The sequence below is a fragment of the Argiope bruennichi genome, chromosome 5 (assembly GCF_947563725.1).
Source record: "Argiope bruennichi chromosome 5, qqArgBrue1.1, whole genome shotgun sequence".
Taxonomy (NCBI): Eukaryota; Metazoa; Arthropoda; class Arachnida; order Araneae; family Araneidae; genus Argiope; species Argiope bruennichi.
Window position 1 is genome coordinate 61,335,257 of NC_079155.1, and position 17,981 is coordinate 61,353,237.

General features: G+C 26.0%; 2 protein-coding genes across 2 annotated transcripts; one reads left to right on the top strand and one right to left on the bottom strand.

The window, feature by feature from the left end:
- Positions 1-832: 832 nt before the first annotated feature.
- On the bottom strand, positions 833-9,325 carry LOC129968814 (three-prime repair exonuclease 1-like). The gene is made up of 3 exons (XM_056083081.1): positions 9,147-9,325; positions 7,092-7,352; positions 833-2,406 (listed from the first exon to the last, which is right to left on the bottom strand). Exons 2-3 carry the CDS (start codon positions 7,348-7,350, stop codon positions 1,562-1,564), a joined length of 1,104 nt encoding a protein of 367 aa, XP_055939056.1. The 5' UTR covers positions 7,351-7,352; positions 9,147-9,325; the 3' UTR covers positions 833-1,561.
- Positions 9,326-9,772: 447 nt separating this feature from the next.
- LOC129969033 (protein Dr1-like) lies at positions 9,773-17,307 on the top strand. The gene is made up of 3 exons (XM_056083431.1): positions 9,773-10,054; positions 13,797-13,960; positions 17,053-17,307. The coding sequence occupies exons 1-3, from the start codon at positions 9,844-9,846 to the stop codon at positions 17,176-17,178; spliced, it is 501 nt and encodes a 166-aa protein (XP_055939406.1). The 5' UTR covers positions 9,773-9,843; the 3' UTR covers positions 17,179-17,307.
- The last annotated feature ends 674 nt before the right edge of the window (positions 17,308-17,981 follow it).

Below are 17,981 nucleotides of genomic sequence, written 5' to 3' on the forward strand. Positions count from 1 at the left end.
ATTTTTTTTCTTTTTTGTGATTTCAGTTAATGCGATAATTCTTAGCCGCATTCATTCTGAAATATAAATAACTTTCAAATTATTAATCATATTTTTATATGTAGTAGTATTACATAAATGAAATAATACTGAATTCACATTTTTGAATATTATACGTAACAGAAAATGTTGAGATTATTTTGGGTATTTTAAATGTAAACTCGGAATTGCAGATATTTTTTATCAATATTTTGCTCAATTTTGAAAATATACTTCACCTCATCCCTTTCAGGTTATTCCTCTTGGAACAGTATTCCAACAGTGTGATATAAACTTTTTAAGTATGCAATAAGTGAAAATATGAAGTATTAATTATTAAATATATCAAGTAGATATGAATTGGATTAGAACAATCAAATCTTAAAGTTACAAATAAAAATTAAAAGTTTTGGTTTAGAGATCTTTGTACTTCAGGAATATTAGATTTACAAATCTCTTTAACATTATTTGAACTAACATTTTGTTGATATATTGTAACTGCTATTTGAAAAACAGTTGTTTTTACCATTGGTTTTACATTTAATATTTTTAAAAATATTTCTTACTTTTGTAATCTTATTAAGTTTGTAATCAACATAAGTAATCTAAGTAAATTTTTAAAAATGGAGAAACAGAATAATTTCTCTTCATTGACACTTATGAAAAGTAAAAATGTTTTTATTTATATTAAACATACAAAAACATTGTTTGAACATTAACTGTTTCAGTTTTTTTAACTGGCATTGATTATTTTAAAAACATGCATACAAGGACAAGATTAAAACAAAGCAAGAGAAAAAAAATAAATCCTGGGTTCTTTTTTCTTCTTTATGAGCATTAACATACATAATATATAAAGAACATAAAAGACGAACTCAAACTATAAGTAATTAAGAAGGATAGTGCAAAAGAAAATGAATTAATTTGTTGCATGCATAAGAAACATTAGAAAAAGAAATGAATAAAAAGATATATATATATATATATATATATATATATATATATATATATATATATATATATATATATATATATATATGTTATGTTCCAGCCTTTAGAGCTCTTGTTCTGGGAATTCTCCTGCTTAGATCTTTATATATATTTATATACAGACAAATACATATGAAATAAAAATTATTTTCTTTTTATACCTGTCAAACATTGACATGCATTAGCATATTAAGTATAAATATTTCTTATTTTAGATATACAAGCTTTGAAGCTATAAGTTCCATTTTCTTTTTATCATTTTACATAGTACATATTAGTATGTTACATTAGTATGTATAGGAACTAAACAGCAATGATACTATGTGGATGAATACATGTCAAATTCAAAAATTTTTAATGAAGAAAATGTTTTGATTTATTATTTATCCCTGATCATAATTTTAAAATGTGAATGTTTATCTTGTAAGACATGGTACATTTGTTTTAAAAAGAATCAAATTTGATTAAATACATTCTGAAGCTTCAAGAATCAGATTTCTGGGAAGCATATTACATACATAATGCAGCATTACATATATAATAATTACTCTTTTTACCACATTGCTGGAGTTTCATTAAATGATGTGCTATGAGCATCTATCCATTTTAAAAAGTCGGCGCTTATTTTTTGGCATACTTTACTCAAAGCAATACAATCTGCTTCTGCATAATGACTCTTAGGTGGGCTTTCACCAAAATAATGATAATATAATTTTTCTAGAGAAAATTGAGTTGGTTTGGAATATACAGTGTTTGTTTCTGAAGTACGATTTGCGAAAAGTTGTCTTTTGATTTGCGTTGGATTAGGTTTAGTTGAAGTAGTTGTTTGATACTGCCGTTTTGGTGTCCATGATGGATCTTGTTTAAATTTTTTACGAGGTCTTTTTATCGCAATGGTCTCTGTATTTTTTGATGTTGGTGTTGTAAATTCATCTGGAAAAGGCATCACTTCAGACGAAACATTTTTATTTTCTGTTGTGTTTTCCATCTCTGGAACTTCAAGGGAAATAAAAAGATCCAAATCATCTGACAGCATTTTATCTGTTTCATCTTCAGATATTGCAATTCTTTCATTTTTAGAGGTATTTTCTAACATATTTGGTGCAACTTCATCATTCTGCTGTTTTTCATTATTTGGATTCAAAACTGGATCAACATCCACTGTTGTATTTGAAACTATTGAACGAAATGCTTCCAGTGTATCAGCACATAATATTTCCCCATCTAATTCATAGTTTATATGCCTGAGTTCAGCTTGTAGTAGAGGAAAGTCATATCTGTTACCATTATGTGCTAATAAGCATAGAGGTCGTCTGAGGCGTCGAAAAAAATATTCTAGTAGTTTTGGGATTGATTCATCAAACTTTTCCTGCTTTTCAAGTATGTCGTTATATAATCCTAAAATAAACAAATAAAAAAAGATAATGTTGTAGTTTAAATAACATCATATTTCTCTTTTCTAAAATTATCTAATCTATTTATCACCTACGTGAAACTATTTAGGAATTATAAAATAATTAAACGTTTCCAAGTTGATGTTCAACATTATCATTGAATGGTAAACAAATCATATAGCTAAATTCAGAATTTTTTTTTTAAATGGATGAAATGGAGTGGAAATATGAAATTCTGGTATTGATTTAATAATTTGATGTCATGGAATTTGAGATATAATACAATATATTGTCATTTCCAAAGGACCAGGCTTATTTTTTTTTAATAAGAAATCTATGCTGATATAATATTTTCTGGTAGTAATAATTGAAATACTTACATTGTTGAAAAATTATTCATAATCAAATTAACTGAGCACTTTTCATACTAATAAATATTAAATTATTCAAAATATATTGATTACTCAAATTTTTTTCTTGAGTTAGTCAAATCTGGTATTTCATTTTTGTGGTATATGTCTTTTATGTATGTTCTTTGAATTACAATCTATCTTATAAAAAATTTTAAAATCCTGTCAAGTCCAGTTTATTTGGTAATTATTAAAGTAATTTCCAGTTAACTATGCTTTCTCAAGTTTATACCACTGTGCATTTGATTTCTTGAAAAATGTAAAAGTGACTTAATATTTGTATATTTAATAACTGTCTGGCATTGATGATGCTAAAGATATCTTTCTCTTTAAAATTTATCTTAACATACACCTCTTTTTTTGGAGGAATTATATCTTTTGCTTTAACAGTAGAGTAAAGCAATTATCAAATGTACACATAGGACTGAAGTAGTAAGTGTTAAATATTTGCTGATTTGAGGAGAGTGTCAAGGAGTTCTTGAATCAAGGTTCTTAACCTCCAGATATAGCAGTTGAATAGAATAATGGCATGGCAATGAGATTAAGTGGCTGTGCTTAGAAAATTAAAGATATTACTTAGAAGAGTAACTTATTGCTTATATATCAGAAGGGGGCAGAAAGACATTTTACATGAATGTTTTTAGCTAGTATTAGAAAGATAAAATACTTTTGCTAGGTGAATGGACTTGTTACTGAGAATGGTGCATACAAAGCTATTCATAAATTGCTAATATAAAATCATTGTAGGTATAAGCATAAATGCTTATACCTACTACCAACCCAAACTTGTTCAATTACTTGAACAAGTACAAATGGAGGTGAATGAATATTGTCAATGGAACATTTTATGAGCAAATGAGGCCCATTTTTGCCTTGATAAGAATGCTATCATATATAACTACAGGATTTGGACCAAACGAAGTCCATATGTAGTTCTGTCGCATTCTTCTAAGGTTGCCATTTGATGTGATATGAAAACTAAACTTCTAATTGAACCATTTTTCATAGAAAAATAATTATCAGGTCATGGCTAGCACAATAACAGCTGCTCATTGAGAGAGATTTCCTAACATTTAAATTTCAGTAACATGACATTCTAGACATGATCTTTATACAGAACTGGGATTCCCTACATAATGGTACTTTTATAGTTTGAGAAGAACAGTTTCTTACTTTTTTCATCGCATGTTCCTTTGTGTAGAAAACCCAACCTCAATCATTTCCCAAACTATTGAATTCAATTGTAAATGGTAAATAATATATTTACGATTCATTTTTAACATTCTTTTTTAATAAGAATTGTGTGAATCGAGCATATTCATAATTTTCGGTTATAGTATGCTATTAAAAATTTATATTTTCAAGGAATTTTGACTATTTTTTTCTGGTGCAAAAAGAAAAAAGAAAGGAAACTTTTTTTTACATTATTTTTTTGGCTGTATCTTAAATTTTTCTCTCTCCCTCTCTCTATATATATTTAAGAGAAAGCATATGCATAATCATCAAATAAAATTAAATGGTCTATCAGCTGTTATATTGCATCAATCATGTTACTTAGTAGGACGTTATGAGGAAAGAGAATATGTTCCTGGTTTTTCTTTTTTTGAATAAATAAACTCAATTCAAAGTTGTATTATGGAGCAGGGCAAATTTTTGGAGATGATTTTTCCTTATACTCAGTCTCAGGAGATTTTATATGAATAGCTTGGGTCATTTTTATTTAGAGTTACACAAATTTTTTACCTTCCGTTTTATTGCCAATAAAACTGATATTTCCTTAATTATGTATATTATAGCTTATTTTTTATTGCAAATATAATTGCACTGAATTTAGTATGGTAAATTAATTGTATTGGTATGAAGAGGGCTTTTTTAAGTCTTTGAAACATTAAAAATGCTACAAAAATTGCCCTCACACAGGAATTTGAGTATGCAAATTGCAGTGATATTGAGGAATATACAAACTACTTTGACCATTTAATATTAATGATGATATTGTTGTATGAAAATGATGTTGAATTTTATTGGTTGCTGGTTGGAACTAGGTTCCTATACCTAGTTTTTACTTGGAGAGACTTACTTTAAAACAGAGGCCACATGAAAAAATATTCGATTTCACATCTGTAAGTAAGTCAAATGAATGATTATGGGAATTATTTGAAAAATTGCAAGTAACAGTGTATTGAGAGATTTTCTTGCTTCATATGTCGAGGCTTGTAGTTTTTGAAACATACCTTTATGCAATATAAAATGGATAACCTTTTTCCATTTGTGGAAAATCTAGTACAAAAAATAAATTTCCAAAGGTAATTTTCCTTACATAAGCAGTATGGGACAAATCTGACTAGCTGATATCTTTTTACAAAGTAGGCCATAAAAGCAGAAAGTGGTGGCATTCTATATTTTTTCATTTTCCAAATACAGCTGTAATTAACATACAACATAAAATGGTAACTGGTAGCAAAATAAAAAGAACCAAATTTTTTTTTGTGCCTGAATTTACTTTATTTCCACTGTGCCATGAAGCACTCGATAGATACTTTGAAGAGACAACTTCTTTCAAACTCTGAAGATTCTCCCAAATTTAAAGTAAAAGTTTTCAACGATAAATGTTAGAGTAACAGTATCATTCAATACATGCCAATAAAGGTACATGCAAAAATAACGCATATTATAACAAAACAAGTTTTATGTGCAAATCATGCCATGATGCACTGTGTTTTTAGAACAGGATGTGATATGCTTTGAAGTATATATATATAGATAGATAGAGAGAGAGGGAGAACATTACATATTTATCTCATTTACTAATCGTATATAACCAAGATTTTATTTTGGGGAGGAATGGTGTAAAATAACAAATCTCTTTGTAGTGCATTGTAGATCCTACTAAATCTGTTTGCAAGTATAAAATAGTGTTTTTTCATTCATAATGCAAAATAATTTATTATTACACTTTACTGCAATGCTTGCTTAGTAACACTTTTCAGAGTTCTAGTGCAAATTTAAATTTTAAAGTGCAACATGCTGCAAAAGATTAAGCATTTTACTTATAGCCGATTCATAAGCAGTTATTTCCCCATTTCATGGCCAATTTAGTCACCAGATCTTAACCCCTGTGATTTCTGGCTACGGGTTACAACTAAACCACTGTTTATAGTGATGACATATGCAATTTGACAGTATTAAAAAATGAGTTACACCAACATACTAATAACATTTCTCCCTATGCTAAAAGCTGTTGTTGAGAATGTAACAAACAGTGTGATTTAAATTAATTTCAGAAAATAGCCGACCCATATTGAATATGGTTTGTTGTGTATTTCAAAATGATTTTAAACTGCATTTATATTTAACATTATTTAAGAATGTTGTGTGCAGCATTGTTACCTGTTGATGGCAAGATTTTTACTGAAAATAAAATTCCATGATCTCCTGCAAACTGTTACCAAGTTTGATAACAATTTGTCTAGTAGTTCTCCTTTTATGACCATTGCAAAGAGGAACTTTAATTTTGAAAATCCTGAATTATGTCTATGAAATAATTTGTGCATTCTTAATGCTGTAATAATTATATATAGTTTTATTATTGTTACCTAAAACTAATATTGATATTTCATTTGGCTTAAAATAAAAAGATATAATTCTATGAAATTCTGTAAAATTTTTCTTCTGGTATTTTAGAGCATGAATTAAGAATTCACGATCTAAGGCCAATAAATAAAATTACAAATTTCTATCGGACTTTTTTTCTTCTTTCTAATGTATGTTTTAAGCAATCATATAGTAATTCCCACAGAAATTAGTTATACAATCACCCAATAAACTTCTCAAATTTTTCAAGTTAAAACCATTTCCAAAGTAAATTGGCTGTAAAAAATATTTCCTATCTTTCTAAATTGATTTCATTTTCAGTTTATTTTAAATGTTTTGCATGTCTTAATTGTAATGAATTTGTCATGTCTTAATTGTAATGTTATATATTTCTGTAGAAAATTGCTGCACATTTAAAAAAAATTTTTCTTTTACAAAACTAAAGAACTTGAGTCAACAATTATTTCAATTTTCAAATTGTAATTTTGCTGCAAACACTTAAAAAACAATGAAAAAAAAAAAAAGTAGAATATTTAGAAAAGCTTTTTGTGTGAGTAAAAGACGAAATTTCTGGAAATTTGAATTATTTTGTCAATTTTTATAATATTCTATCTCTTGAATTTGATTTATGGATATTATAATATTAAAAGAAAGGAATAGTTATTCCAAACCTTTAAAAACTAACCTGTTATTGTCATGGCTGTTGGTGAAATGGTAGTACGTGGACGAATACAAAGGTTTAATTTGTTTAGAACTCTAAGTGAACTATCCGATTCAAAATCAGAACGATCAATTGCAACCAGTGATAATTCTGTAATGTGAACATTTCTTTTTCCTACATATGATGGCAGTCCAGTAGCTTCCAAGTCCATGAAGACAAGTGTAGACACTGTTTTGCAATTTGGATCACTGTCTGGAAGCATCATTTTCAGAAAATTTTCCATTACTGTAATAAATAAAATATGTCTAAAAATTGTTTTATTAGTGTTTAAAAAAGTGATATTTTCTATTACATTCAATTATAAAATGAAATATGTAACTTTAAGAAAATATGATAATCCATTATGAATTGTTTATTGTATTGAGTTTAAATTTTCTGTAAATATACAAAAATAATTGATACTGTATAGTTTTATTTTGTAGATCTATGTAATAAATTTTTATTTCAATTTTATGTTTTAGTTATTCTGAGTTGTTTATTAAATACTGATTATTTGATTTTCAAAAATTAAACACATAAATACGATTTTAAACGTTTGATGACTGAAGTTCTATAACTTTAAAAGAATACAATTACATTTTTTTAAAGGATATATCATCAAATGGTTGCTATTTGTGTTAATTAAAATGTAAAATAATTAATTTATATTATGTAAATTAATTAATAAAATTTTTACTGACCTAGAAATAATATGTCACACTTAGTTATTTATGGATTATTTTTTGACAAACTGTGTGAAGAGTTAAAAGCAAGCCTTCTTTATTATTTTACTAACTGAAACATCTTTCCAGATAGGATTTTTTTTTAATCTTTGATTTTAAAAAGTTAAATTGCAAATCTTTAATTAGTAAACAAATTAGGAAATGATGGTTAAGTTTATGATAAATGAACAATAAAAAATTGCCATTGAAAGAGACTATTCATTTTTTTTTATTTAACTGCTTTACATCAGAAAAGTTTTCATTTTAATTCTTGAATATTTGCAAAGCCAAAGTTTTTGTACACCACCTCATTTGGAGTTACAACCTTAGTTTCAGAAATGCTACTTTATTTATTAAATAAAATAGCATTTATTGCTTTAGTTACTAGCTTTCAAATATATTTTTAACATTTCTTGAGAAATATGTTTTTTATAATGTTTTCATTAATAAACTAATGTTGATAGTGAATAACTGTTTAATTTATGTAAATAACATTAATCAGCAGCATAATATTTTGTAAGATTCTTGCATTAGCAGATATATGTTAATTTGAGTATAAAGTGAATATAAAACAAACTTATTACATGTATGGTGCTATAAAAAGGAATAAAAAAATTAAGAGTTCTTAAAAAAATCAGGTTTTGTGAATTGTGTTTTACAGGAGTTATTAATAGTTTTGATCAAGATTGGTGAAAATAATTTTAAATGATATTCCAAAACTATTTTGTAGTCTAGTTTAATAAACAACTGAATTGGTAAGAGATGCTTTTGTCTTCTTCTTGATGGTGAGTACTTTCATATTATTTTAAAAATATCATGGTATTCTAAAAATTCATTTAAATACTGATTTATAAATGGCTCTGATGAATTAATCAAATCTGATGAGCTTGAATCTGATGACTAGAATTAGAAGCATATAAATTATGTTTCATATAAGAATTGTTCATAAAAATATAATACTGTTTCTATACAATGCAAAAAGTTTTCACAATAATTTCTTTTTAAATTATTTTACTTTCAAAAAAGCAAGACATGAGGAACAATTTCATGTGTGCATTAAAAAATAAAGATTTTAATATTAATTAGTTTCATCGAAAAATATTATAATCTTTCCCACGAATAATAAAAGAAAAAAAAGTTCGTGACTGCTAATTCTCAAAATAAAATTTCATGATTTCAAGCAAAATAATAATAATACTTATATTTCTCGGAATGCATTTATCGTACACCAAAACTGTATTGATGCGATGCTACATTCATAACTATATAAAATTATTGATGATAAGAAATATTGCCAATAAAATTAATTTCAACTTACATGATTAGAAATAAAATTTCTATTAATTAGGATTATTTCAACGCTGTTTCGTGGTAAGAATAGGGCTTAGCTCTCTTTCCAAGCTTAGGAATCCAAAGTACAAGATAAGATATCAATACCAAAACCTTTCTTATCGGCTAGGCTTTTCTTAGTTTGTTTCCATGACGCTCCGAATAGCGTGGTTTTTATTTATTGTTTACAATTGAAAAATATCGATATAAATATATCGATACTTACTTAAAAATATCGATGCAATCGTTTCAGGAATTGATCGATGAAAGCAACGCCACCTAATTGATAAAACAGCCTTAGGCAATATATTTATTGATGTATAATTCTTCTAATATTTATTTGTTTTTATAATATTTCATTGTTTATATAATTGTAAATCTTAAGTTTTTCTGAATCCATGTGAAACAATCTTGCATTAGAACAATAATGCAATGGGGCATTAGTACCAGTCAGAATAATTAACAAAGTAAAAAAATAAACATAATAATTAACTAATATGTTAGAGAAACAAAATTTAGAATAAATCTACTGATAAAAAACAGCAAAGTACTTTCAAAACAAATGCTAATAAAGCACATTTTATTCCGTCAATCTTTCAATAGAAGTGAAATAATTTCTTAGAGTATTGTTTATATTTTGTTTACACATAACCACAATAAGGAGGCTTTTGATATTTCAAAATATAATGGCTGAAACGGACGAAGATCTCACTATTCCCCGTGCAGCAATGAATAAAATGATAAAAGAATTGCTTCCTCATATTCGTGTTGCAAACGATGCTCGTGAACTCATTTTAAATTGTTGTACTGAGTTTATTCATCATATATCAACAGAAGCAAATGATATATGTAATAAACTCCAAAAAAAGACAATATCGGCCGAACATGTACTTGGAGGTTTGTAAAATTATTTTATTTGAAGAATTTTTATGGTTGGAAGGGCTTAAAATAACTGTTAAATGTTTTCATCTCATTTGTTATTTTTAGCGACCACTCTTTAAATTCTTGAGATTGCTACGATTGGAAAGGGTACAAAACAATATTTCTTTTGCTTGGTTGAAAAAAAAAAAAAAAAAAAGTTTAAATCCATAATGTCTGAAATGTGCATCTAACAACAAATAAGTCTAGAAAATGAAACTCCGAAGTTATGTTTTAAAAGCGTTATTTGTTTACTTTGATAGAATATAGTGTTAATTTATCTTTCATTGACTTATATTTAATTAGAACATTTAGATATTGCTTATTGATAAAATGAGGAATAACATTGTTAATTATCATGCATTTGGATGCAAATGTTATTTATCTCACATTATTTACAAGTAAGATATAAAACGAAATAATCTCAGCCTCACATATCATTATTATTTTATGCACTCAAATAGAATTGTTTTATTAAAAAAAAAAAAAGCTGATTAATCATTATTGAAGTGCATATAATATTGATTAAAGGCTATTAACCTTTGATATTAAATCCCCTCACTATTTCTTGATAAGTTATAATTATTTGGATAACTTTAAAAGTAAGTAAGGATATTTTGAATTTTCAGGAGATTGTGTTCAATCAATATTGTTTTTAAAATTTTTTATATAAAATATGTTTAACTATGTGACATATGGTGTTGTCAAGTGTCTTATCACTTAAAAGAACCAAGAAATATATTAAAAAATGCTCGCAAATAAATGGTGTTATGCTTTGATTAAAGACATTTCTAATGTGTATTTGGTATTATTTTTCAGATGATTAAAAATGGGTCTGCATTTGTTTTATAAGCTAAGCATTAACTTTTAACAATGAAACTGCTTTACTTGGCATTAAATTATAAATATTTGTTCTCCGAAAACTACAGGAAGCATTGTCGTGATATTAATGAATTTTATGAGCAATTCAACTTTAAAAAAGCTTATATAACTTTTCCAAGAGAAATAAGATGTATTATAGCTTGAACAGAGACAAAATTACTGCTTCATGTCTGGAGAATGAAGAAAATTCACGAATGGATAGATTATGATAGCTCTAAGAGATTTGTTTTTTTGAATTTCTTAAAAATTCAATAGAATTATCAAAAACCAATTCTCTTGGGTGGATTATTTGTTTATATTTTTCATACTAAGATTTATTTTTAAATGTATTTTACAGTAATAGTTTTATTCTAATATTCAGGAATGATTGTATTCTGATTTTATCCAGAATTTATGATTTTTACATATCAAAATCCAGATTTCTTTACTCAAGTTCACTAAGTTTTTAAAAATTTGGTCTTGTGAGACTTAAGATGTCATTATGTTGCTAAACATTATTATTATTATTCAAATGATGATTTATTAAGAATTGAATATTTCTATAGCAAATGTTTTTCAATAGAATTTCTTGAATTATCTTCTGATAATTTAGTTTTTGACAAATTTATGAACATAAAAATATTTATTAGGAATCTTGGCTAGGTCACTTTATTTGGAAAAGAAATTCAATACATCCAAAGAGAAGTGCATTAGATGAGCTAATTACATGCTAAAAAACACATGATTCTAAACAAATTTAATGAAACTACATGTACTTCTACATTGTGAAGCAACAGTTTTCATTGCTTTGATGATATTAAATTTCACCCATCCAGATCTTAAATGATAAATAATTTGTTATATATAAATTTGATTAAAATTTGTCAAATATAAAAAAACTATAAAATAATTGTTTAGTTATCTATATAAAAAACTATCAAATAATTGTTCATTTATCTTAAGCAGGAGCTGAAAATATTGATGTTGTGAATTTATGGATTGAAGTATTCAAACTAAAATAAAATGCAAAAATGAATTATCTAGTCTTCATAAAACTAGTCAAATCTATTTTACTTTTTTCTGTGAATCCAGTTTTGGATTTATAGGTAATATTATGACAAATGATGAACTTGGATAAACAATATGTTGTGCAAACCTTAAAATATTTATTTCCCTTATTGATTTATCTTAATTATTGGATTACCATTATTAACCTTTTACTTTATTTGTATGCAATTTATATCAATTATTCTAAATTTTGTGTTTGTCTCATTTATATATTATAAGAAATATTTTTAAAAAAATTTTAATCAATTTTTTAAAAGTCTTTTTGATACAGGTAATAACTGAAATATCATGATATTTAATTAACAATGCTAGGTTTAGAATAAAAAGAATTGTGATGTACAGAGCCTGACTAGGGCAGGTTTATTTTACATTTCCTTCTTTAAATGAACTTTGAAAAACAAAATATGATGATGGACATAAAATTGTCAGAAAATCAATAAATTGGCCAGAACGATATTTCGTCTGACCATTGGAGGGGGGGGGGGAAGGACTTTATAGCTATTTTAGGTTCTAGTCAATTTTTTTTTGTTTTTTTGTTATACATCTATAATGAGGTGAAAAATTTAAATATCACCATAAAGTTTGGTTCTTCATTATTAAAGTAGTGAAGCAGAGGGGGCTCCCCAAAGAAGTTTTTGTCCCTGGCCCCAATTAGGCTAAGTCAGGCTCTGGTGATGTATCATATTTAATACCATAATTTCTTTTTAGAAATATGGAAGATTATTAATACTTATTATTATAAATATGAAGTAATTGCATAAGATTTCAGATGTAAATTTCTTGTTTGTATAATTATTATCTATTATATATTTATTTAGTGTAAAATATCCATTATATATTCAATATGCCGTTAAAGCTGACTTCAACTTGAAAAGAAAACCATTCTTATTGTTCTGAAATATCATTGCCATAACAGAAAAAAGTATGCATATGAACACACACAATGTAAACACATATTTCTTAAGCAGTTTTGTGGTTGAAGAGAGGAGACATTTTGAAATTTTAAAGCTTCCAATTTATTCCATCCCAAGAGGTATACTTTATGCACAAACAAGAAGAGATGAGATGCTTCAATCCATGACACAAGAGAAGAGCAAAAGAGGGAAAAAAGACTGAAATATTTTTCTCCATTGATTTTGTATTGTGAAGATTCTGATAGGGATTCTTTGACAAATGTAGACTTAGGAAATGGAAATATAGGTATCTTTTAGAAGAATTTGTGTAGCATAAGAGATTTTTTCCCCCTTCAGTGGGAGCATGTGAAAATTAAAGCAGTTTTACAGAGTTTGTGTAGCATTAATTAAATAATAAAAGGTAGAATTGGATAGGAAAAAAGAGAACATTTTAGAATTAACTTAATATGGGTTAAATTAAGGTAAAAATTAGGAAATTAATTAGGATTTAATTTAGATTTAGAGATATCATTATTCATTAGAGATATCAGATTATAGAGATATCATATATATATATATATATATATATATATATATTATTGTTACAAATGTGATATTTAAGTAGAATATTACCTCACTTATCTTTTCACTACGTTACTCTTTAGTTATGTACCATTAACATATGAGTTTAAAAACTAGCAGTAATTTTCATGCTATGTTTAATTTTATAATCCTTTCTTTATTTAGATAGGTGATAGATTTGCTATGTTATGCATAATATATTCTTTATAATTTTTAATTGTATTAACATTTTTTAAGCTTTACTAGTCTATTACATATTGAGTCTACATTACAGTCTATACATGTATATATATATCTGATTTATTACTTTATTCTAGCATTGGAAGCTCTTGGATTTAGCTCATATAAAGAGGAAGCAGAGGCTGTCTTGAAAGACTGTAAAGCTATGGCAGCTAAACGGCGTAGACAAAGCACACGCTTAGAAAATTTAGGAATTCCGGAGGAGGAGCTTTTACGTCAACAACAAGAACTTTTTGCAAAAGTAAGTTGTAGAGAGAAATCAAAATTTATTTAAATCACCTTTAAATTTCTTTATTGCTTCATAATGCTTGCAATCTCTTTATCTTTAAAGAAAAACTTAAAGGGGATATTTATTTTATTTTAAGATGAAGATAAACATATTTAGTAGCTTATGAAAATATTGTACATAGTTTTAAAAAACAAAAATTGTATATATTTATTTACTTAATGCCCAATATGTCCAACTTTCAAAAGTTTTGAATTGAATATCTCCCCCCCCCCCAGAAGAAAAGATTTTTGGATTGTTAAGTATTATAATTAACAATAAACTCTTGCAAATCTTAAATATGTTTAATAAATACTGTTTTTAAATTTTTTTCATAATAATATTTTAGAAATTTTTTTACCTAGCAATTACACAATTTATTATATATAAATTTTTAATACAAAAACATGCTTAAATTTTTGCTACACAATATTTTAAATATTGAAAGAGATTTATATGGAAAAACTGAAAATTCCCCCTAATTATTAATTACAGTATTCATATAATATATAGTTACATATTCATACAGAGTTCATATTTGCATTTAAAATTGGAAGCTGGTTTCTACTTATAAGAATCTTATTATTGGATTTCTCAAACAATTAAAATTTTTTACCACATAATAATAATAAAAAAGTACAGTAGACTCCCGATTATCCGCGGTGCGGATTATCCGCGCCGGTCGAACAAAGTTTTTTTTTTTTTTTTTTTTTTTTACTGATATTTTCAAAAAGGTGCAGTTTTGCAGTTATGCTTTTGTAATTACATTATACATTACAGTATTAAAACAGTACATATGTATTAATTTTTCTGTGTATCCTTGACGCCTCTCATAAATTCAAAGCACTTTTCTGTTTTCATCAACAAAATGCATTTTAGGTCAGTTTTGAGTGATATACTAAAATATTAAGCGTTAGTTAAACATTTCCTGCTATTTATTTTACGTTTTATTGTACATAAAACGATTTTTCAAAGTTGGAATGACTGTTTTCTTTTTTGCTATACCCGTTTTTAGAGTTTTTCGGATTATCCGCGATTTTGGTTATCCGCGGCGGCCGCGCCACCCAATTCCGCGGATAATCGGGAGTGTACTGTATATACATAATAATAACAAAGTATTATGTTGATTAAAAATGAATGAATCCTAAATAGAGTACATATAATCAAAGATTAAAATTATTCTATTATTCTATTTATTAATGGAAGTTACATTACTATAAAAGAAACATATATTATACTAAAAAGTAAATTGCAATAATAAAAAATATTACAATTTTTTTATGTAGATTAACTCTGTAAATGAGTTCTTTTTTAATCATTTTTGATATGTTGGGCTTTGTATTTATTAACTTCAAATGTAATACAGAATTAAGTTGCAACTTTGTCTTACATTTATTTTTGATAATAACATGGCTTTAAAATTTTTATCACTTTGCCAGAAATGTATGCATGGTCATTCTGTATTAACCAAAAATTACATAGATTACCCTTTGCAAATTCATTCTGTCCCCTGAAATATCTAAAAATCTGTTTTTTATGCTTTTGCAATATTATGTAATGTAGCAACATACACATACATACATGCTTAAATAATGAAGTTTGAAATAAGAATAATGTCATATTACATTGATCTTAACATTCATCTAAATCTTTTGTATAAAAAGTTGCAATACCAAAAATAAAGTTTATAACGTTGGTTTATGTATCACAATTCGAGAACTCTTCCTTATTACATTTTATTTTAGTTTACCAACTAATTTAATTAACATAATTTTAATTGAAAATTTTCTTTTACCACAAGAAGGTTAATAACTTTAAGCTATTAACCTTCTTTTAAGCTAACTTTAAGAAGCTTTATGTAGTACATTATGACAGAAATGTGAACAAGATGGAAAGTTTGAAAGATTAACCTGAAAATTTAGTATTTTATATGTGAGAGAGCAATATGAATATTTAAGCTATTATATTTTGTGTCTTCCACCTTTTTGTTTCCTTATTAGATGACTAATCTACGAAAATATTCTTATTTTAAATCTAGACAGATACTGACTGAAATGACATCACCTCTCTGTCTCTCTCTCTTTTTTTTCTTTCTTTGTATGCATGTTGCAAATTCTCTGTATGTGATTTGGTTCTGAATATAGCTTGAATTTTCAATGCCCCCCCTCATTTACAGAATTGTTAGATTTGTAAAATGTAGGCTCATTATCTTTGTCAAATTTTATTTTAAAACAAATATTTTATTCAGACCAAATGCATGTATGACAGAATATTGGACAATATAGAATTCTTAAACACTTCTACAGACTGTAGAATGTTTATTTTTATTATATAGAAAGACAAAGTTTTGAAGTCAGAAAATACTGTTGAAGACTGCTAACTAAGATTAATGGAAAATCTGTCAGATGTCATTTAGTTTATAACTTAACAAAGTTCTTTTCATGAATTATTCTCAATATCTACTTGTATGTATATTTTGGGATCTTATCTGATTTATTAATCATATTTTTACCTTAATTTTATATTAAAGAAATTCGCATAATTAGTTTCCAGAACTTCTTTCTCTCTAAAGGGGAAATAACAATAAAAACTCCTAGATAAACTTAATTATTTTTATAGATGTATAGAAACTAAATGGGTAAATAAATTAGTGAAATCATGTATTAATAATTTCTAAGAAACTTAAAAAAAAAAAAGAAAAAAGAAGTATGTTCTTTATTTTGTTACTAAAGTTATTTAAACATATGTGTTCATATTACACACAATAATAATTAAATTATTTGCAATTTTGTTTGCTTTTTATTGAGACAGTTTTAGGTTTTTTCAAATAGGTTCACAAACATAGTTGTTGCCATAGGATGTCTAATTTAAAAATAAATATTTTGCTAATTTATTTTATTATTTTTAAATGATAAATATTCTCAAATACTGAATTTTTTGTCTTTATATATATATATATATATATTTATATATATATATTAAGGGAATTTTTTTACTTTCTTGTCATTTTTTAAGGAAAAGTATAGTTTGATAATTTTTCTCATTGGATTGAAAATCTATTATTACAGGCTCGTCAAGAACAAGCGGAACTGGAACAACAAGAGTGGCTTCAAATGCAACAAGCAGCCCAACAACAGTTGCAACTTCAACAACAAAATAGCCAAACAGACAATGATGAAGATGATGAGTACTAACTGTATGTAAATAAACCGATCATGCATATTTATTTTATATCTCAATTGTGTACATATTCTTTGGATGGCTCTTGGATTTTGTTTTTTTAAACAATTCAAAAGGTACCAAATAAACATTTGTCATAACTTTCTGGTCTTTAATATATATCTTGTTGGGAAAAAAAGAGAATTATTATAACATGTTACTAAAACATTAGAATTGTCTTTATGTTTTTTTAAAAATTACTAGAGATAAAGATGGTTTTCTTAAGTTTCAACATATTATTGTAATAGATAATGTAATAATGTTAAATGTATCATTGGAAATTACTTTCTTTGGCAAATAATTTTGAATTATGATAATCTAGTGTTAAACATTAATAAGAAAAAGTTGAATTATTACATTCAAGTTGAATTATTTTTGTGATATCTTTTTACGGTCATCTCAGATGATTTGTTTTTTAAAGATTTCCATAATTTTATTGAGAGATTACAACATAATCTTACGTCTTATCAGAAAATGTTTCTATGGCATTGTACTTAAAAGTATTTTTTCCTTAATATTAAATTTGAATACTTTAAGTATTACTGATACCTTGATACTATCTATAACGTGAGTCCCCCCCCCTTTAAATGTTTATTTTTATTAATCATTATTTCAAATATCCCTCTGCTTCAAAGTTTGGCTTATTTTAGCAGATTTTTATAATGCAATGAAAAATATATAGTTTTAAAATGTTTATGCAGTAAATTTACTGCTATAAATATTCTCAGATAAATTGTAAATTCTAAAATTTATCTAAAATATATTGAAATATTTTACT